The 23,413-nt window shown below is 36.3% G+C and overlaps 2 protein-coding genes across 7 annotated transcripts in view; both read left to right on the forward strand.

The window, feature by feature from the left end:
- LOC129430243 (F-box only protein 44) overlaps window positions 1–22,931 on the forward strand; it is an 84,162-nt gene extending 61,231 nt beyond the window's left edge. For all 5 annotated transcript variants that reach the window (XM_073875073.1, XM_073875076.1, XM_073875072.1 and 2 more), the window contains exons 7-8: window positions 22,093–22,181; window positions 22,263–22,931. In XM_073875073.1, coding sequence (XP_073731174.1) covers window positions 22,093–22,181; window positions 22,263–22,374 — 201 coding nt within the window. In that variant the 3' untranslated portion in view covers window positions 22,375–22,931. The remainder of the gene's footprint in view (window positions 1–22,092; window positions 22,182–22,262) is intronic.
- LOC141369283 (F-box only protein 6-like) lies at window positions 714–14,846 on the forward strand. Of its 2 annotated transcripts, none has more exons than XM_073875089.1 (4): window positions 714–882; window positions 1,141–1,233; window positions 1,340–1,559; window positions 14,639–14,846. In XM_073875089.1, exons 2-4 carry the CDS (start codon window positions 1,171–1,173, stop codon window positions 14,812–14,814), a joined length of 459 nt encoding a protein of 152 aa, XP_073731190.1. In that variant the 5' UTR covers window positions 714–882; window positions 1,141–1,170; the 3' UTR covers window positions 14,815–14,846. The 2 variants fall into 2 exon arrangements, with proteins under 2 accessions (XP_073731190.1, XP_073731189.1); XM_073875088.1 differs by lacking the exon at window positions 714–882 and adding an exon at window positions 891–1,064.
- Window positions 22,932–23,413: the final 482 nt, after the last annotated feature.

A 23,413-nucleotide genomic window follows, 5' to 3' on the forward strand; every position in this document is an offset into this window, starting at 1 on the left:
TCTGACATCACAAGGGGAGGCAAATTTCAACTACCTATTTTTTCACATGCTTGCAGAGAATGGTTTACCAAAACTAAGTGATAGAAGAACTGGAGACCAAATTATAGCACTTAAACATGCGAAAAGTATGATTTTCATTAAAAGGTTTACACTTGATGCTACTTAAATATTATTTTAGTTATGTATGTTGGCCATTTGATGTTATAGTAAATAAAAACAAATAAAATAAATTATAGAAAATTGTAGTTTGTTATTGTAATGTTATGTTTTACTTGTGTAAAATTAATTTTTGTCTACAAAACTTTGTTTTTAAGATTATTGACTTAGATTACATCCCAACATTTACTAAGTAGTCTTTCCCAGTAAGGAACAGTTAATCTTTGTTGATTCTCCTTATAAACATCTTAATTTTAAATGCATTTGTTGGTATTTCAGTTGCATCTAACGGTATGCCGCTGCGCATAGTGATCGGCGTATGACATCAAAGTACCGCGAGAGCGATCCCAAAGCTCCGGATGATTTTTTTTGCCTTTTAAATAAGTTTAAAATAAGATTTTTCGAATTGCTCTCGCGGGGCTTTGATCGATATATATATATATAGCGGCCGCACGAAGGGCACACTATATAGACATATCGCTCTCGCGGTACACTGATAGGTATGCGCAGCCATAAGACTTGTTGCAGCCTGCCTTGTCTGGAATTTAGACGAGAGCAGACGGCTGCAGTAAGGGGAAGAGTGAAAAAAGTGCAGGCAAGCCGGACACTTCTTGAATCTCGCTGTGTTGTTGTGGACTGCAAAAGTCAACATCCATCAACACGCGCCTGGATAGCAGAGTTTCGTTTAGATGTATCCAGGCAAATACGTGCTATCGAATAAGTGAGGTGTGTTTCAGCTATTTTGGGAATTGCGGGAATTCCCGATTCATGTGACGGACGGGTCGTTGAAATGATTTTCCGCTGACAGAAACAGAAACATACGAGGAAATATATACGCATTTAATTTTTCTTATCCTTATTACTTTCATTATCGGGTAGAGAAGTGATTTTACATGACGAAGAGTAAGGTATGTGGTATGTTTCAATGGTTATACTTTAAAGTCTAAGTCTTACTTCCGTATTGTTTTCAACCCAACGCTGTAGGTCCAGATCCCAACGTTGCAAGAAGAAGATATGGGTCCTTCTGCAAGCAATCAAAATGATGTGTCTAAGAAGCTTGAATTCGGATCAGTTCCAGTAAGTTGACATTTTTTGTGTCTCTGGAGAGTTTATACATTAAACTTGACTCGGAAATAGGTCAGTGACTGAAATTGAAAACCATTTTTCGTTTTTCCAATATTAGGGCCCACGTTTAAACTCAGCTGTGGTTGAGGAGATCTTACAGTATCTGCCTGCAGAGGATGTGGTATTAAAGTGTCGTTTAGTGTGTCGTGAATGGAAGGAGGTGGTGGACACACCATCACACTGGATAAGGCGCTGTCGGAGAGAGGGGTTCGAGCTCCAACATGTGCCCAGACCTCCAGCGGACTGGTGTCGGTTTTACTTTTGGTTTAAGGAAAAACGTAAGTTAACTTACTTAAAAATCCCAGAGCTGAAGGTGAGCAACAGATCTGTAAAAAAGCATTATGATAGCTTAATAATCCTTAACATTTTTATTAAATTAAAATTTGAGAGGGGGTTCAGCGAAGATTCATCAGCTGGCAGCAGGAAGTTGGTGCCACTTGCAACCAGGGGGCAGGGTTTCATATTTTATTGAAGCTTCCCCGGGCGCTGCCATTGCTTAGCAACCCCCACCTGCTGTTAGCATCCCATTGACTCCCATTCATTTTGGTGTCACTTTGACAGCGAATAACTTTACATCTGAGGCGTTTAAAGACTCCATTTGTCCATTAATTATTTCTAAATCTACACGAAAATATATAATAGGCTCCATTACCATGTATCTTACGTTATGGCCCAGTAGAAGCAGTTTTTGTAAAAATATGCTAACGATTGCGTCATAACCTGCGACTCTCTGTCGCACAGTAGAGAAATTACCGTATGGACTGGGAGAGAAGCTCACAGGCAATCTTTTACTGTCTATGAGGCAATCAGGTGGACGTGGAGGCATAAAGTCAAGGGAGATTATTAATCAGACAACTTACCGAAATTTGCTCCTGTTCACCCTTGCCGTCTCTGCGAGATTCCGTGGGGGATTCAGATTTCGCGTGGCACGGCTATTAGAAGACTTACAATTGTCAGACAGGTTGCGCAAGTGACATCTACGTCATTAAACTCAGTTTGAGTCTGCGCAGTACGCTCTACCCCCAGGAAGTGCGGGCTTCTTATTGACTTCACTTGTCTCCGTTGAATCCAATGGGGTCGCTGTGTCCATTTCTTTTACTGTCTATGCTTGCAACAGACTGGCTGTTTCTCAATGTCAAGGATCCTCGGAAGCCCGAATTTCGAGGATGCAACGTCATCGACGTCCGTCGAAGGACTGTTCCAATGTCGAGGATCCTCGGAATTTCAGCCAAGGACTGAGTCCTTCGTTCGAGAAATATCCCATATACAGGAAAGGATGCGAATTTGTATCCTTTGCGCTCTTCACGCTGAAATCACCCACAATCCTATGCGCACAGCACACCTTTCATTGACGCAATGACGTGCACTTGCTAGCCTGTTCCATTTATGTGTTCTCTGAATGCTTAAGAGGAACCTCGCCTAGCCTCTGAAGGAAGTGACTTGTAAGGACTAGTCCTGCCAAGGATGTATCCTTGACATTGGGAAACGGCCACAGTACCTGACACTAAAACCGGAAACCAGATGAGGCTGTCAGCGGCAGCAAGACAAATAAATAATTATAATAATTTCTAATACTTATTTAAATAAGTATAAATGTCAGTATTTTCTGATTAAAAAATGTTTATTGAATTTAAACAAAGAAAAAAATAATTTGGCCAAACGTTAAATTTCAGCTGAATATTTATGCGTCTAAATGAATGTTTGTGTGAAGTAATGAAAGATATGCACAAAAACACCTAGATACATGAATTCATATTTATATGAGGCACTTACTAGATGTACTGTATATTGTATATTTATTAAACAGGCTACACACACGCCTAAATGACAAAGAGAGACAGGTCTCACCAATGAGCTTTATTTTAAATCTTTTTATTTTGCTTGTTTTTTTTTACATTAGTAACTCAAGAAACAGACACATTCACACGTTGTGTAATATGCAAATTATCCAAACTTTATAAGCCAAGTATTACAACCAATTTCATATGCAATCCTTCAGAACATTAGAAACCGGTGTTGTTACTTTATACTTAAAGTGTTGCTTTAATGCAAAGTATTATTATCAAAGAGTTGAGAATATATATTATATTGTTTAATATAAGACACATATACTGTTTTGTATTAAAAAGTTAATTAGAGTAGAAAGCTTTGGTGCATGATTTGCAGAAGAGATCTGAGACAAAGAAACTTCTTCATACATAAAATATTAGGGGCACTCCCTAGTAGATGTCAGAAATCAGAATCACGAACAACAATCCTGGAGGTATTTACAAGACTTTCAGAACAGAACTGATGTGTTATACAGAGTTATTCCTCCTGCAGCATCAGGCACCACTCACTGCAAACCCCTGGATGGGTGTTTTCGGAGTAAAAGCATTGCATCTCACCTCGTTTTCCTCTTCCAACATAACCTAGAGGATTCATAAGAAAATGGAGACATTAATACATAAATTACCTTTACAGTAGACAATCATGCACAGACATATTCCCATTGCATTTTGCAATGAACCTAGCAGTGGTCACAATTTCATGCTTAATTTGCACACCTAAAACGAATTAGAATAAATTTAACATGTAAACTAAAATAGGCAAAGTTACACTGTCGTTTACTAACAGTTAAAATCAAACTTACATTCAGTACTCCGATTACAAACTTACCCGTGCTCGATCAATCGCTGCCATTACTAAAGCATGCAATGGCTGCTGTCGTAGTTATATGTGATTGGTTGCGTTCACGTTGGTTGATATTGATTGGCTGTTAGCGACTGTCAGGTCCCTCCTACCTTCAGGCTGCCAGTAACTGCCTTCCAGCTGTCAATAGGGGATTTTCACGCTGATACATAGAACTTCCGCTTTCAGCGATCTTTGTGCACGGCCTCTTCCGGTGAATAACTCAATTGAAGAAATACAGATACATTTAGGGTTTAGTAATTTCTGTTAATATAGCTTTTATTGCTATAGACGTCACTAGTTCACTTTTGTAAGCGTATGATGCTGAGATGCACCTAATGATGTTTTTGGACTGCTGCTCATGGTATTATTGCAAATTCTTTATGTAATATAAAAACCTGCTATCACGTAATTCTTTTGTTAGGGGCCATTTTCACATAAGATGGAAAGTCATGTCTAATTAAATATAATGCCTGTCATTAATCATATTGACTAAACATCTTATACTCAGTTCAGTTCTTTTTATTTAACCAGGTTAAAACTCATTGAGATTAAAATCTCTTTTACAAGAGTGACCTGGCCAAGAAGGCAGCAACAAATAGTTAAAATATACAATTATACAAAATATACAACAAAACATAAAACACACTCATAAATCACAACAACAATTTACCAAGGGATAAAACATGTAATTTGTTAAAAGCAGCTTAAACTCATTTAGTGACGGCAACGTGCACGGTGAGCTTTAAAGTATCCTGTAGATTCCAAGAGGAGGCGGCATTATATGTAAAACCTTTTTTCCCTATCTCTGTTCGAACCCTAGGAGCTTTAAAATGCATGAAATCATTTGAGCGAAGTTGGTAGCATACGTTGGGGTTTGAAAAGTGAAGAGACAAGTAATGTGGATTAAGACTGCAAATCGACTTATAAATAAAACAATACCAATTAAAACTTCTTCGAGTATACAAGGATGGTAACTCTGCCTTCTCATATAAAATGCAGTGATGCGTTTGATAGCTACACTCAATAATAAAACGCAAGGCACTATGGATAACTGTATCAAGTTTTTTTTAATATTGTGTTGGGCCATTCATATAAAGTATAACTGCATAATCCAACAAAGGTAGAAATGTTGCAGATACCAGATATTTTCTAGCATTAAATGAAAATAAAGTTCTGTTTCTGTAATAAAAGCCAAGTTTTAACTTAAGTTTGGAAATTAATTTATCAATATGTACTTTAAAGCTTAACTGACTGTCCAATACAATGCCCAAGTATTTATAACTCATAACACATTCAATGTTAGCTCCTTGCAATAAGCTAACATTTTTTGGCTCAGCTTTAGAGGTCGAAAACATCATTAATTTGGTCTTATCTATATTTAAAACCAGCTTAAGTTCACACAGGCGATACTGAACGGTGTTAAATGCTGACTGTAGACATTTAAGAGCTTGCGAAGCTGATGAAGCAAAGCAATAAATAACAGTATCATCTGCATGGAGATGATAGTTGATGTTTGGAATGTTATCACAAATATTATTTATGTATAACGAAAATAAAATAGGTCCCAAAACGGATCCCTGAGGGACGCCCTTTAAAACTGATAGGACAGATGACATACAGTCTTTCAAAACCACAGACTGTGATCTACCTGTTAGATAGTTAGAAAACCAATTTATGGCAGAATCAGAAAGTCCAACAGTGGCAAGTCTTTTTAATAAGATGCCGTGATCAACTATGTCAAGAGCCTTTGATAAATCGAGGAAAAGAGCTGAACAAATTTGTTTACCATCTAACGCCATAGTTATATCACTGAACACTTTTGTTGCAGCTGTAATGGTACTATGTTGTTTCCTAAAGCCAGATTGGAAGGGAGAGTGAATTTTATTTAATTCCAAATAAGTTTTTAATTGTTCATTTACTAGTTTCTCTAAAAGTTTAGATAAGATGCACAGTTTAGATATAGGCCTATAGTTATTTAAATGCAATGGGTCACCAGGCGCGGAGCTATGGGCGGGCCTGGACGGGCCTGGGCCCGCCCAGATTGACAGCTGGCCCGCCCAATCAGAAATGTAAAAAATACTACTCTGTATAGTTAGACATGGATACTACTTTATATGGTGTATTTTATCTATAGCATGTTATGTTAAAAACAGTAAAATTATAAGTAAGCCTGATAACTATTTAAAAACTATTATAAAGAAGTTGAATGTTGCGTTACATTATGGTTCTAATGAGAAAAATATTCCCGAGAACTTTTTTTGCAAGCAAGTGGAAAACGTATTTTGAATAACAACACATTATAAATATGTGCTGCGCGCTTTCCTCTCAATAACATAAACACACAACAAATATGACAGCGGGGTAAAAAATAGAAAGAAAAGATCTGATCACAGTGATGTTGTTACCCTACCAGCTCTCTAACTCAGCACTATAAGTCACGCCACGTTTATTGCTACACTTTATACAATATAGCCTATTGCTTTTAACCAACAAATAGCCTATCATAACAACCTATAAGCCTACTGTGTAATTGAGACATTAGTTTAAGAAATGCATTAAAAGCTGAAAGACGTAGGGTGCGGAAATATAGTTGGTTCACTTCAATCCACACCACAGACGTTCTTGGTTTGCTTCTTATTTATTAAATCGAGGCAATTGTTTGATTAAACATTGATTAATATTAAGATACAATTTATACAAAACGAAATTCACTTTAAAGAAAGTCTTTCTACAAAACAAACATATGCAGGGCTCGCAAAATCGCTACCCCGAAGTCCCGGGGCTATGGCTAATCCCTGTCGGGCTACGAAAATGTATCTGCGCCCTGCCCGTCGGGCGGAGGAAAAAATATTGTAATGTGTTTGCATTCTCTCAGATTTAGTTAGGTAATTATATTGTATGTAATTCGGTGTCATCTTGTTAGTCATTACTATCCCCACTAACAAGTAAAACTGTCAGGAAATGAAGTGAAAGCATAATTAAACCCATTATTCCTTTCGTGTTCACGTCTGATATGCACGCTCCTTCACGCGTAGGCTACCCGCTTGCTCTTATGCTCATCAAAAGTATATTAAATGTTTATTTATTTGTCATTTCGTTTAACCTCAGAGTCAAACATTATTCTAGCAATTCCCTTTTTCTTTCTTTATTTAGTAAGTTAACTTAAATATGTGAGAACGAAAATATATTTTTAGTGATTTGCATGAAGAGAATATGATGTTAGAAGCTTCATTATAAGCATTTAGTAGCTTAATTTATTTAAACAGTTTTAATGGGCTATTTTAAAAAGTATTTTAAAAAGTAAAGTTTTTTTGTGTTCATTTATATTTCTTGTCAGTGTGTGCAGGTTCTTTTTTTGTAGGCTATAACAGCCCAATAATTTTTTTTATCAAAAAGGCTTAATTAATGTCATGTTGCATTACAATTTAAAGTATATAAATAATGTCAAAAATGTGACGTGCAGTTCGTGTGTGTGTGTTTAAATTAGTGTTTTCACCAATATGCTTGTGATTCCTGAAGTTTTGACGAATTTTATAGACTTGTTATAGTTTCTTATTCAAAAGTGACACCCATAGATTCAGGCCCACCCGGACTTAATCCATGCCCACCCATATGTCACGTTTTGCATCCGCCACTGTGGGTCACCCCCTTTAAATAGAGGAGAAACGAAGGCAGTTTTCCAGATCCTTGGAATTTCACACGAAGAAGTTGAAAGATTGAATAAATATGCTAAAGGTTCGGCAATAAAATCTGCAGCTGCCCTTAGATAAAAAGGTTCCAACTTATCAGGCCCTGCAGGTTTTTTTGGATCTAACTGGGTAAGAGCTTTATGAACATCGGAAACCGAAAACTGAATAAAATCACATTTTTGTTTAGTTAAATTACATGACGTATCAGTTAAACAAGAAGGTGGTTGAGACTCAAATAAGGAACCTGATGAAATGAAATGTTCGTTAAAACTATCTAAAATAGCGATCTTCTCTGTTATCAGGTGTCCATTATAGGTAATAATTTTACTAATTTCTGTGTTATCGGCTTGCGACAGTGATTTAACCATTTTCCAAAACTTAACCGGATTATTTAGGTTTTGAGATGTTTCGAGTAAATAGAAATCTGATTTGGCCTTTTTTATCTGTGAAGTACAGAGGTTTCTCAGCTTCCTAAAATTTAGCCAGTCAGACTCAGCTTTTGTGCTTCTGGCTTTGGCCCAAGCTGAATTTCTGTCCTGCAGAAGCTTTGCTAGTTCTGGTGTAAACCAAGGATTAGTTTGGGCCTTCACTTTTATTTTTTGCATTGGGGCATGCTTATTTATCAGTTGCAAGAAAGCACTATGAAAAAAATTCCAAGCTAACTCTATATCATGAATTAAGTAAATATGACTCCAGTCAAATAAATACAAATCATGATGAAATGCTTGCTCAACAAAATGTTTTCTGTTTCTCACAACAAGAATTTGAGGTTTGAATTTTGGACGTTTGGTATTCCTCACAGCAGCTGTGACACAGTGATCACTAACATCATTGGCAAAAACACCTATATCAGTATACTTATGGGGTGCGTTAGTCAAAAAAAGATCTAATAAAGTTTATTTTTCTAAACATTTTAAATTTAACCTAGTGGGACTATCAATTAGTTGTGTTAAGTTTAAAGCAGTGGTCATTTGCGGCCCGCCCTCCCCCTCTCTGCGGCCCGCGTCACCTTTCAAAAATATAACATTATCTGGCCCGCAGAAAGATTTTCATTCACTTTGTTTTATATTCGTTTAATTTATGATTTAAACATTCAAGTGTTCGTTCACATGTCGACTCTAAGAACGCGTTAAAACGAGTCAAAGCATTACTTTCCAAAGTGCTCAGGAGCGGAAGTTGCGCTCCGTGGCGTGGGTCGCGTCACCCGTTGCTACGCAGCCATGAACCGCGCGCTCCGTATGTCGAGGATAACGGCGCGTGATCGGATTTTAATTCCTCAACTGAACCACGCGTCAATCATATCACTGTCACCATGCGATCAGTTAATCTGGTCGGGACTTTGTAGTGTTTGTACAGAGAAGATTTGTTACTTCCGGGTGGATATCAGCTGTTACTCAGAGAAGATTGAGCTGCGGTGGGGTTAGTTCACATCAACAAGTCACAGCTTCAAATGGAGACACCGCATAAGGAGGGAGGCAGAGCGGTAGATGTAATGCGACACATTTTAAACTATAGATAGAAAAGAGCCATCAAAGTGCCAAGGTTAAGAAAAAGATGAGGAGAAATGTACAGAAGATAAAAGTATGTATACTGATATATAATGAAGTATAATACATTATTATGTAGCTTACTATTCAATTAGTATTATTATTTTTTCTAGCTTATATAACATGGACTACCCATTCAAAAGTTATGGGATCACTTTCACTTATCAATATTTTCCCAGATAGGCTATAATAGAAAATTCATTAAAACTGAAATAACAAAGAACATAATGAAGTCAATACTATGACTGAAAACAATCCAAAATAATCAAAACAGAAACACTTTTAGTTTATAAATGTATACAGGAATTTAATTTGTTAGTTTAGTGCAAGGTTATAATAGGTCTTAATTAAGATAAGGTTAAGAAAAGATTTACTTACTTTTTTAAAGAAATGTATATTAAAAAGATAAAACCACTGCTTATATATTTTCAAGTATTATTATACATTAAATAATAGAAATTAAACATGACATTTACAGAAATATTGTACTTTTTTGAACGTTAAAATAGCTCTGCGGCCCCCCGATGAAATGCCTGTCTTAGAAATGGCCCCAACCCAGTTTGAGTTTGAGACCCCTGGTTTAAAGTGTTACAAAAGGATTTAAAACAATCTGAGGCAGGAGTTAACCAATCCCAATTAAAATCCCCAACTAAGAGTATCTCATTCAAAAATCAATAGCAGAGAGATGCTGTTCAAGTAAAACAAGAGAGTCAGAATTTGCTGAGGGAGGCCTGTAACATCCGGCCAAAGTTAAATAAGCATCCTTAGAAAGCTCAATTTTCACTACTAAAAGCTCAAACATTTTACTAATAGATATTGCAGTTATCACCCTGGTATGGAATTTATTTCGTACGTATATTACAATTCCGCTACCCTTTTTCAGTCTGTCTCATCTAAACAGAGAAAATCCACTTATATTTATGTCACTATTCGGTATGGCTTTACTAAGCCAAGTTTCAGAGAGAACAATAAAATCAGCATTTGTTGAGTCAGCCCAGATCCTAACAGAGTCCATTTTTGGAAGTAAGCTGCGAATATTCAAATGAATAAAACCAATACCAGATCTAGTTTTAAAATCATCTGGAGTACTCAGAGAGCCAGGACCAGGATTAGGATGAATATTACCAGACAAAAGTAAAAGTAAATAAACAAAAACATGCCGCTTGACTGCATTTGCAGTATTTGAGCTGGGTAGTTTGACTTGGAGGTGTCGATCATAGGTGTAAAATGACAAATTTACACCATATAAACAGAAACAGTTAAAATGTAATAACAAATTAAAGTCCAATTTAAGCACACTATTTTTCCAACCATCATTAAAATTGTAAGACGTACCCCCAACACAATGAGGCGTCTGTACTACAACATCAGTGTGCAAAACTGACCTAGATCTGGTGTCCTCAAAAACAGTTAAGATCCCCAGCATAAAAGTCAACATTAATAGACGTTGCATTTTCCTATATATGGATATATACTTTACTGATCTGCAGTCAGAGATCTAGTTCGACCACTTCAAACAGATCGAAAACTGACGTCACTGTGTCGACAGGGAAGTCAGAGTACTCCGATTCGCCCACTTCAACAGATTGTTGTCTGACGTCACGATGCAAATAAGGAAATATGCCAGCATCCGCCGATGACCTAGGTCAGAAGTGTCAAACGCAAGGCCCGCGGGCCAAATCCGGCCGGCCCCTTCATTTCATCTGGCCCGCGAGAGTTTACAAATTATGTTAATTATGTGGCCCGTGAGAGTTTACAGATTATTTTATTGTTATTATAAGTTTTATTTTTTGCAGGTTATTTCCTACATTGATTTTTTTTGCAGCCACCAAAACTAATTTTTGTCCCGCCAAAGTCTTTTTGTAATATAATTACAGTGATAATGTTGATGATTGCATGAGAGAGAACAAGCAGTACCTCGCACGCGCGCACTACTAGAGTGGCCGTGTCTTAATGCGAAGACTGCAGCGTCCGGAGGTCGCATTTCCAGGCTGCATACGTCATTAAGACTGTCTTGTTTCAATATATTAACAATTATAAAGTTAAATATTATTCTTCGTTTATAGTAAATAGTTGTAAATGCGTATGACGTGCGAATGTAATGGTTAGTTATCTTAAATAAACCAGGCTTGATGACGCTGCATATGCGACCCCCGCAGGCTGCAGCCTTTGGATATAGAAACGGAGAGTATCTGCTCGTGCTTTATCTCCCTCTTTCGCGCACGCTCACGCGCAGCCAGCGAGAAAATGTTTTCCGTCTCGTTTACAGAAATGTTTCGCGATGTCCAGCTGGGATTAGTTTACAGCGCGTCTATTCCCACTAAATACGCGAACTAATGACTCATCTGAACCGAATACTTTTAATAAACGATTGAAACGATCTCCTACAACACTGAACTCATGAGATGTCAGTCAATCAGACACTCAAAGCCAGGTAATAAAATCACAGCTTTTTTGTAAAGAGGGCAAGAAATGACAAGTGAGAGTATATGTGTCTAATAAATGCATATTGTGGTGGAGATTGTAAATCTTAAAATGGCTCTTTTTTTTGAAGGATAACAGAATATTTTGAGTGTACTCACATACAACATTTTTTTGTCACCACAAATATTTTTTAAATAATCTGTAGAATAGTATTCTATACACTTTGTCATTATTTGCCTGGGCTTCTACTTTCAAAGCTAGGTATTAATTGAGTTATTAACAAAACCAATGGTAAGCAAATGCAGAGAAAATTATGCAATGTACAGTAATAAAAGAGTTAATACATTCATACAGTCGTTCAAATACAACCGGTCCTTTGAGATTAACCGTAATGCTGAGTTGCCCCGGGATGAAATTGAGTTTGACACCCCTGATCTAGGTGAACATAGAAAGCTGACGGAGAATAACAGTGTTTAACAGTGGTAAGTGATCTCCAAACGCAGAAAGAACAGAATTAGTTGCATTTGGAAGTAAATAGCACTTTCCTTCACAAAAGAGACTAAACCACTTGGTTCATTGAACCCTCTTTCCTTTCACTCCTGTAGTATTGACCGGAGACGACCGCGATTTGGTACAATCAGCTGTTTAACGTAGTATAGTCCACCGAAAGCTCCGCTTTGTATTTACCGGATTTTACGCATCCCGTAACTAAACGAAACTCAAAAGTGTGTTACAACGTACACTATATGGCAAGCCGTTTTAACTTTTATTCGTTGTGTTCTTGATATCAACAAACAATTCAATTTTCACTAGTTAAAATTTTAATTCTTGATATCAGATATTACATTTCTACTAATTTCAATGGCAATTCTTGATATCAACAATTACATTTTCACTAGTGACAATGTTAATTATTGATATCAGCAATTCAGTTCTTGATATCAACAATTCAATTATTAATATCAATATTTAAATTATTGATATCAACAATCGAGTTCTTGATATCAACAATTCAGTTGTTGCTAGTTGGAGTGTTGATTCTTGATGTGAATGGTTCGATTGTCACTAGTGACAATGTTAATTTCTGTTATCTGAAATTGTATTTCTGATATCAATATGATTTCAGATATCTAAAATGGCTTTCTTACTAGTAACAATCCCATTCATGATATCAGAAATGAAAGTTGTCGCTGGTGACAATCGAATTGTTGATATCGGGACTTGACATTTTGACTGGTGGCAGTTGAATTCTTGATATCAAGAACTCGATTGTTGATATCAGGAATTGAATTGTTGATTTCGGGAATTGACGTTGTTACTAGTGGAAATATAATTCTTGATATCAACAATTGAATTTGACTAGCAACCTATGGTGACATTTCACTAGTGAAAATACAATTACAGATATCAATAACTTAATTGTTGATATCAAGAATTGAATTGTTGATATCAAGAATTGAATTGTTGATATCAAGAATTAAATTGCTGATATCAAGAATAAACATTGTTACTAGTGGAAATGTAATTGTTGATATCAAGAATCAAATTGCTGATATCAAGAATTAACATTGTTACTAGTGGGAATGTTATTGTTGATATCAAGAATTGCCATTGATACTAGTAGAAACGTAATATCTGATATCAAGAATTAAAATTTTAACTAGTGAAGTTTGAATTGTTGATATCAAGAACACAACGAGTGGAGGTTGAAACGGCTTGCCATAAACACACACATTTAAGACAAGTTCACATGCAGACACGGACATAGAAACGAACGAGCTGCCATCTTGGATTTTGATTTTTATTTATTTTGAGAACACAAAAGTTTATAGTAATACTATATATTCAATTTTATTTTATTTCTTTTTATATACAGGTGCTGGTCATATAATTACAATATCATCAAAAAGTTGATTTATTTCTCATTGGTAATAATTACAAACGTGTTAAAATTAATGTGTTGTTAGCAGCAAAAAAAATCACAAAAAAAAAACACAAAACATATATCAATACTTTACTCATGCATTGTTTGATAAGTTTTGTTTGCTCGCACCCCTCAACCGCGAGCCCGACACCCATATTAAGGCTTCAGACAACGTGCAGTACAACCAAATAGTAAAGACAGCACGCAAATGACAACTGAGTTTATTTTTTCTTGCATAACATTTTAACACAAAATTCAAATCTGAAAATTCCATGATTATAGTAGTAAACAATCATTTACACATTAAATAAATATACCTGAAATTAATCACTAATACATCTTAATACTCGAAGGAAAGTTAATAACATATTAGTTAATACCGCTTTTTTATTTTTTTATTTGTGAGAACACAAAACTTTGCAGAAATACCATATATTCAATTCTATTTTATTGCTTTATATTCTATATATAAATAATTCCCCCATTTTCTATGGTTTCTTCTCTTGTAAAGCTGCTTTTAAACACTGCAATGTTGTTAAAAAGTGCCACATAATCCACTTCTAGTAGGGAATCCAAGAAAACCTAAGTTGTTTGTTCGACTTCCAACAGAGCAGTAATATCTAGCCTTCGTTTCATTCAACTGTGCGGGAGGCGGCCGTGCGCGGGGATCGCTGGGGGCGGAGGTTCTGCGTATCAGCGTGAGAGTCCCCTATGGCAGCCACTTCTTGCTGCCGGCTGTCGATTTTTTTTATCTGAACCCCTACTGACATTGTTATGGCTCTCTGTAATACTCGATTCTCATTGGTAAGTTGTGATATTTTCCTTGATAACAGCCGGTAAAACTGTTAAAGTCACAATGAAGTTGAAATTGAAAACTTACATTTTTAGAATATTGTTGTAATTTTTTACAAATTACTTATCTGTAAGTTTCATTTTAAAAAAATCATGTGCCCTTACCTTTAATCTTTTCCTCCAGTCACGAGAAATGGTGGGAGGGCGGGGCCCATGAAAAGATTACAGGGATTAGCAAATAGCAAAATGACACAACTTCCAACAATCCAATAATTTCTCGATGTACGCCCTCCCTTTTTTGATTTCAGTATACGTTCCAGAAGAGGTATGCGGATATACAAGGTATATCACGATATATCATCGCATTCAGCCTGGAGAACGCAGGTGGGAGGAGCTTATGTGGCACGTGGGAGGAGATTATTGCGTAAGTAGGACGTTTACGCTGAAAAAGGAGACGGCGGTGAATGAGTATGGCAGCAAGTAGAGACAGTAATGAAAATAAACGATCAAATATTACGTTCCTTATCATGGTCTGATTTCTTACAGCTTTGTTATTATTGTGTGTGTCCAATACCACTCACTGTCAATGATGAAGTCACATCTTTACACCTTTTACCATACTTAAAGTGATGGTGTTTTAAATTAATCAGGCTGTAGGCCTTATTCAAGCACATTTCTGAAGCTCCATATTCTACAATATCAAGTAAATGAACATATTAAAATGTGATGCAACTGGACTCAGTGAAGTAAATGTGTAAATCAGGGTTCCCCGGGTCTTGCCCTGGAGGGCCGGAGCGCTGCGGAGTTTGGCTCCAACCCCAATCAAATGTACCCACCTGTGATTTTCTAGTAATCATGGAGACCTTGATTAGCTTGTTCAGGTGCGTTTGGTCGGGGTTGGAGCTGGGCTCTGCGGTGCTTCGGCCCTCCGGGGTGGGATTTGGGGAACCCTGGTGTAAATACATGAAAAACATGTAGCTAATGTAAAAAAAAAGTTACCATCCATCTTTACTGCATAATTTTTTTTAAATAGCAGACGAATGTTTTTCTGAACGTGTTACACATATGTTAAATTTAAATAATTTTTTCAATGAATAAAATCATGTACAAGTCACTCAGAATTGATTGCAAAAGTGTTTATTTTATTATTTTTAGTCTTTTTTGTTTTTGTAAGGAAACTATATCAGCTCATTAGAACTGACCTGCATGCAGTCAAAACTGCAAAATCGAAGGTGGAAGGTTGAGGCCATAAGAAGTGTGCCTGATTCTTGAACTTGTCATCCCCAACTATGTCCCTGAACCTTTAGCAAGCCAATGACAGGGTCATGTAGGCAACATCTCCTTCTTGAAGAACAACTTCAAGAATATTATATAAGAATATATTCTTCAGCAACGCTCCTGATAACTGCAAAGTTAGCACCGGCCGTTAAATTTTTTTTAAAAAGCACATTATATAACATTCAACTACCTTGAAGATGAAGCATGATGGAGGGTCATCATCTTTTAACAGCTCATCCTTAAAGAAAAATAAAAGTGGATTAAAATTGTTCTATGATATACATTTTAAATCATCATTGCAATTGATTATTCATACCTTGCTAAAAACAGAGGGCACAACTGGGGTTTGGTCTTCTAAAATGAAGTAATTTAAAAATAGCTGACCAATATTGTAGTTACATAATTTGAAGCCCAGCATAGTATATGTATTTTGTTTTATATCAAAGTTCTTACTTTCATATGCAAGTTCAGTTTTTTTCTTCCCATATAGGTTTCAGAGAGTGCAGAGCATTCTTCTTCTTCTGAAAGAGAATTAGAATAAAAAAGGGATAAAATTATCCATTAATTTTTTTATTTGACAAAAAATATCAGCAAAATATAAAAAGCTGACAATACCAGCTACAACAGCTCATTTTCTCTTTCTCCCATGTCTTCCACAATTTGATTATCATGCAACAAAAACAAATAAAGTAAGAAATAGAACAAGTACAATATCAAAATTATTTGAATGCAAGGATGCATTACATTCATCACAAATTACAGTAAAGACTTTTGTAAATATAGAAAAAAATCTAATTAATGGTCCAATTTTAAATTATTCACCAATTAAAAACAACAACATTTCAAAATCTTGCCAACCCCTAATAGTATTTAAAAAAGCTATTAAAGGAGTTTAATAGAGCAAGTACACCTGCTGATTTTTATCATCACTGAAACACTCTTTTCACTCAAAGGGTCTGCAGAATATATTTTTACTGAAATAGTGTTATGAGCGAGTCACTAAATCATTCCATTCCATGTCTTCCCAAAACAGTTTACAGACTGAACAAGATTTCTTCACTTCTTTAAGGGTTTCTTAAAAACACCACATGTTAAAAGTACAGCTAATTTTTTCACACTTACTTAATTTTTAAGCAAGATGGCACACCACCATTTTCTCATGTTTTTCGTGTTTAGCTGTGTACATAAAGTAATGAATTAGTACAATTTTCAATTCTATTAAAATGCATATAGCTACAAAAATAAATACTTACTTCAATAAGTAAGTGCACTATAATATGCAAAGAAACACCAAAAAAGGTTAAATGGGTAACAGCAATCAATTACCTCGATGTCCTCATTTACAGTACATATATATGTACTTGCCATCAAGACAAACACTCCAGTTATTTGACAGCCTTTGTCTTGCATTGTCCTTGTATTGAAATCAAACAAACCATAAATTATTAATTGATGTGATAAACACACAACAACTTGTAAATTAAAAACTTTATACATTACAGCAGAAGCTTTGATCATATGTGGGACATCAAAAAAAATCTTTCACTGGTAAGTGAACCTAAAACACAATAACATGCGTTTCACATTTATTTCACTGATTGTTATGAGTAATACATTTTATAAAATAATTATGATATTAAAACAAATGTTTACATTACATTACATAACATTGTGGATTATGCAGAAAAAAGCTCAATGAACACTTTTACACAATACCTTATTATGGCCTTCAGAATCCATAATCTGGAGAGCAAATTGTAGAAATGGAATGAGAAAAGATTTTGTCATGCACGTTACAGATTTTGTAATTTGTGTGCTAATAAAAAAAACGACAGAAATGTATTTGGATACACTTTACCCTTATTTTTTTTTAATACATCAAGACTAAAAACAGTGTACAAACAGCATTATAAAATGGTCTTCTTCAGAACCTATAATCCTTTTTTACAAAACTAAAAACTGTACAGCTGCAGTAAGCTTTCCCCTTCATTTCAACGGCAAGCTGACATGTGAAAGCGGTTTTCTTCTTTGTTTTCTGATCGATCGCAACAAAACTTACACATTACCGCCACCTACTGTGGAGCATAAACCAGTAGCTGCTACAACACAGGTGATACTAAATAAACCAATCAAAATCCTCTGGAAGTTTGTACAGCCCACTTGCGGCTAAAGCTCCACCCACTTGCTGCTAACCCATTTGCAGCTGGCTCCGACCTCCATTTATACCCATCTCTAGGTAGCTAGGTAACACTGCTATTTCTGCTTGTACTTCGATTTCATGGACGATGCCGGACTTTTGTGCTGCGTATGGATGTTAGGCCTACTAGCACTACGCATTATAGTTAGAAAAAGTAGATTTTCATAATATCAATTTTTTTCTGGACTCAATGCTAAATACATGTCTGACTGTTGGAACGAACAAAAAAAAATAGAAAATCGCATTCATGATGATTTATGGTGATTTTATTTCTGTTACACCATTTGCATACAATGACGATGATGCAGGGCTGCCCTGTTTAAAGATGGTGGCTCTATTTGACGCATTCGTTCCCATGAACTGCTGTAGCCAAGGCGACATCTAGTGTACATATCTATGGGTTACACCTAGGGATGCACCGATACTGGTTGAATTTTCTAAAGTCCCCCGATACCGGGGATCGATACCACGGTCTGAGAAATGTCTATGTTTGAGCGGCGTGTAAGGGGTTAATGCCTCTTGTGTTGTCCAAAGAGGCAGAGTTTACAACAAACTGAAAAAAATACTTGAGTTGCACTGTCACTGTTTACATTTTTTTTAATAATTATTATTTATTCTGTAATATGTTGTGTACAACATGTTTTTCATATGTTCTTAATTCCAAACTAGTCCCTTGTTTTTTTGTTAAATTATATGACTAAAGCTGTTACCTGTAAATTTAAATCATGTTTTTTTTAAGTACTTGGTATCGGTAAGTACTGAAATGCAAGTACTCGTATTCCAAAAAAGTGGTATCGGTTCATCCGTAGTTACACCCACTGAGTGGCAAAAGATAGATCAGCAGAATTTGTGTACAGTGTGAAATCAGCGAAAAGGCGTCTAAATGAGAAAAAGCTGTTGTGCGATAGACTGTACTAACAGATTTAACAAGAATTCGGAGCTATCATTTTACAGACTGCAAAAAAAAAAAGAAAAGAGAAGTAAATGGATCGTCCATGCCAACTCCGGCTTGGTCACAAGGAAAAGTGACATCAATGCATACCCTCTAAACGTCATGACCAAGGGACAACCTTCTGGTCTCTCTACAATTCATCGACTTGCCAATCTTATAGACCCACATGTTAAAATGGCCAACTTTACAGCAGAAATAAATCTTTACAGCCTGGTAAGTGTTTTTGATATAGCTACTTTGTCCTTCATGACAACTGTGAGGGGGTGAATTGTTTTGTTAATCATGCGTTTAAATTATATTAAGCCTTAAAATTCTGCATTATTAAGGGCGTAGCCGCTTAAGTGACAGGTGAAATGCTGCTGCTGTCACTCCCGTGGAGCTAGGTGGACGTGCTTTCAGCAACCAATCATCTTGTAGTCTCAGACGTCACGCCCACAGAATGTTGGCTAAATGTCTGATGTTTATCGTACACTTTTCTGGAAACCCTGTGGGAATGTCGAAGTCGTCTTTGATTGGTTGAAATATACGGGATTTCCAGGAGACGTGAGTGTCACGATTAGTTTCGGTCTTGGAAAACAAAGCTCTGACGTTCCATTGAGGAAGAGAATCAGTCGTGTTCACGTGGATAATAATGACCAGTTATCATGATCAGCTAAACATTGGATTCTCAAAAATATGCAAAGTTTGCGGCATAGACTCTCTAAAAGACGTCCAAGAGTTTTGCTTGAGGCAGTTAGTGGAGTCAAAAAGTTTGGTTCTCCTGAATTGCTTGTAGATGTTAAAAAGTAGAGAGATATGCTTCAAACAGACGTTTAACGGGAGCGTCTCATTGGTGTGGCTGTTGATGAAGTGCACAACGTTGTTCTACGATGAGTTATGTTGTTTATTTAGATGCTATTCGGTTGGCTAGTTATTTCAATAACTGACTTGTTGCCAGCCGGCTCGTTATTGTGGGGAGTCCGAAATGTGACGCTAGACGAAACAAACTGTGATTGGTTGTTTGACATGTCGGTCAAACAGCCTCATGGGCGGGCATTGTTCAGAAAAAGCAGCAAAAAATACTGGCTACGCGAGACTAGTTATCTTGGGTCCACCTTTGTCCCATCTTTTTGACGATTTTTGGTTATCCAGGAGTGACGCGGTGGCAAGATGAAGACGGCAGGCTTTGCCTACTTTGGGCTTCAAAAAAGCTCTTCACAAACCTACGAGTGATGTCACGTACAGTACGTGCATATTTTTTACAGTCTATGGTCACGACGAGGAAAATAAGATCATCCCTTCTTCTGTTTCATTGGGACTTTAACACACTTTTCTTCCGGGAACTGCACGTTAGATAACACTTAAATAAGTTGTTAAATGAACCGCTTTAGGGATATAAACTATTCCTTATTTAATAATAATGGTTAAAGGCAGAGTGCACAATGTTTGAAAGCCAATGTTGACATTTAAAATCACCTAAACAAACACGCTCCTACCCAATAGAATCTGGACCTTCTTTTGATAGACCCGCCCCACACATACGCAACCCCGGCAAGGATGTCGGTTAGTAGACACGCCCCTTACTGCTGATTGGCTACAAGTGTGTTTTGGTAGTCGGCCTGACTCCCTTTTCCCTTTTCAAACATTGTGCACTTCGCCTTTAAGTTTAATGGTCTTTTAATGTTAAAATGATTTACTTAAAAATTAAATACATAAGTCCCCTTGAAAGTTTATTGTGGCCTCCTATAGAGCCCTGGCCACCTGGTTGAAAAAAACACTGCTTTAAAGTACTGTTGTGGGGATATATTGCCAACTGGTAAATTCAATAAATGTCCTTCATACTGGTATTTTATAAGATGAATTAAATTGATGGATCCTGGTAGAGAATGGTGGAGACGAATGGAAAATAGAAGAGACGTTTGCAGGCCTTCCAAATGACAACAATAAGAAATGCTTTGCCACCTCTTATAGGTAACTTGCGTTTCTGATGCTTCAGAAATTTCAGAACTTGATGCGTAATTTCAGAAATTGTCCTGTCTGTCATCTTTGTTCTCAGGTTGTGTTTAAAGCAACAGCTGATTAATCTGAAAGAAGAGGGTTACAGTTCTGCTTTCATGGATCATCTGCAACCTGACATCAAAATATCAGACTGGTAAGTCATTTGCAGTAGGATGAAAAAACACTTTTCAAACAGAAATACATATAAAACAATTCTTGCAGGTCTCTTATGCAAGGCTAAGCAGTATAATTCAATTTTTTTGCAGAATTGAGCATGCTTACATTTCAAAGAGTTATCTATCCACATACTTTGGAGTAACATAGATATAAATGGTCTTATTTTACAGAAAACTTTTGTCCATAACTGATATATTTTGTAAAATAAATGGTATGATTCATGATAGTTTAAGATGTTTTAAGTCTCTGTTATCCCACACAACAATTTTCAATTCTATTCAGTATTCTATTCAAACCTTTGAAGACAATTTCAATTTAAGTTGTCTAAGTAAATTTAGATTGAGGTTTGAAAATCACCTATTGGAAGTTTTTAATTTCTGCCTCTTTTTTTTGCGTACTTTTCCATACCGATCTATTTGCATAGTGAATTCTAATTACTTTCTTGCCATTTAATAAAAATGTATTGCAAGGAAGACCAAAGCCTATCATAACTCTAAAACTATTATTTCCTTCAGTCTGGTGTGTATTGTTGTTTGGTGCAGGTACGCCCCACGCCGGGATTGCGGGTGTCATTATGAGATCTGTGTAGAGCTGCTTGATCAGGAAAAGAATCCCATCAGTGTCTTTAAGCCTGAAAAAGTTTTCTTTGAACAGTGGAATGATAAACGATGGTGTCAAGTGAGTTTAATCATAATGTTTAAATTATTAAATCATTTTATATAATAAATGTACTAAATTCTATTACATCCTTCACTGAACTATTTATTAAAGGTGGTGTGTGTAAATTCTAGTGGTGAGATTGTGAATTGCAACCAACAGCTCATCCCTGAATTTTAGAATGCATATGGTAGCCTCCACAGGACAAACATGTCGTCTTCTGAGACAATGTAGTGAAGAAACAGACGAATCCACAGACCCATCCTGCATGAATAAATCAGGGAATTTTCGCCTGAGTGAATCCGTGATCCGTAGACCCAGATTCGCTAATTGAACACTAGTTGAGTGGATCAAACATGGCAGACTCGTCCTGGGATGTCAATAATTATGAGGTTATTGTGACTGCGGTTGTAGGGTCTGCCTTATGATGGAGGAGGAAAGAGAGTGAACAAGCTTAAAGATCTGATTATATGTGCAAAGGTTGTTTGAAATCTTACCTTTTATTCTCACCGCTTTCATTTCAGATGACACACGTCTTTAAGAATTATGGACCTGGAGTTCGGTTTATCCGTTTTACTCACGGAGGAATGGATACAAAGTTCTGGGCAGGCTGGTATGGAGTATGGGTTGTAAACAGTAGTGTAGAGATCTGACAGCTGCATGGAGATAAACGTTGTTTTATAATATTTTTAAGGTCACTGATGGACAGCATGAAAGTTTGTACTGATATGAAGAATATATGGATCATTTGCTTCTTGTTTGTTTGTTTGTTTGTTTGTTACGTTCTTTTATACATCAAAATTTAACAATTTCTATAACAAGTAATTTTATGACTAAATTGTTGTTTATTTTTATAAAAACTCTGACATAACTATGACACACAACAGTTTCACGGAAGGTCAGAAACTATGTCAAACACTTGTAATTTCCTATATTACATCATGCAATGCATTTTACGATATGTGTTATATAGAATATACAGTAAAATAACATAAAAGTCATAAAACAAATGTAGAATACTCCCGCAAGGACTTACAGCCGGATGACATCGAAGTACCACGAGAGCGAGACGAAATTAGACTTCATATGATTTCTCTAATCGTTCTCGCGGTACTTTGACGTCATCCGCCTGTCGATTCTTGCGGCGCCACATAAAATCGAACAAGCCTAACAACTAATAAGATGGCAGTTTTGTGATGACATTTTGTGTTCTTTTCATGGCAAAATTAAAATCATGATTGTGATAATTGTTTTGACAATATTAAAGGGGACATTTCACAAGACTTTTTAAAGATGTAAAATAAATCTTTGGTGTTCCCAGAGTACATATGTAAAGTTTTACCCAAATTACCATATAGATAATTTATTATAGCATCTTAAAATTGCCATTTTGCCTTTTAAATCCAAATAAATTAATCTCTGCACTCTTGGATAGTGCAGTTTAAAGCGTAACTAAACCCCTGGTCAGAGCCTGACTCCACCCACTGGCAATATTTGAAAAATGCAAGAAAGTGGGCAGATCCCAACGGAGATAGAGGGGATGAACTAAGCTTGTACCAAGTGTGTTGTGAGATCGTAACAAGGGCGTGGTAAGCTTGAACCTGCTTACGTCACGAGTCATTTTTTGGACCCAACATCCAATAGGAAAATTCAACTGCAGTAGCCACCGTTCAACCTGAAGAGGGCAGCACTCAGACGTTTTTACACCATATATTGTAGTATTGAAACACTTTACATCCAAATGTCAAAAAACTTACTAAAATCAATGAACATCACTAATGAAGCATCATTCTTACAGATCAGTAACTAAAAAAATTTGGATTAGGGTTTAGTTACTCTTTAAAG

Source organism: Misgurnus anguillicaudatus, chromosome 13, assembly GCF_027580225.2.
Source record: "Misgurnus anguillicaudatus chromosome 13, ASM2758022v2, whole genome shotgun sequence".
NCBI classification, from domain to species: Eukaryota; Metazoa; Chordata; class Actinopteri; order Cypriniformes; family Cobitidae; genus Misgurnus; species Misgurnus anguillicaudatus.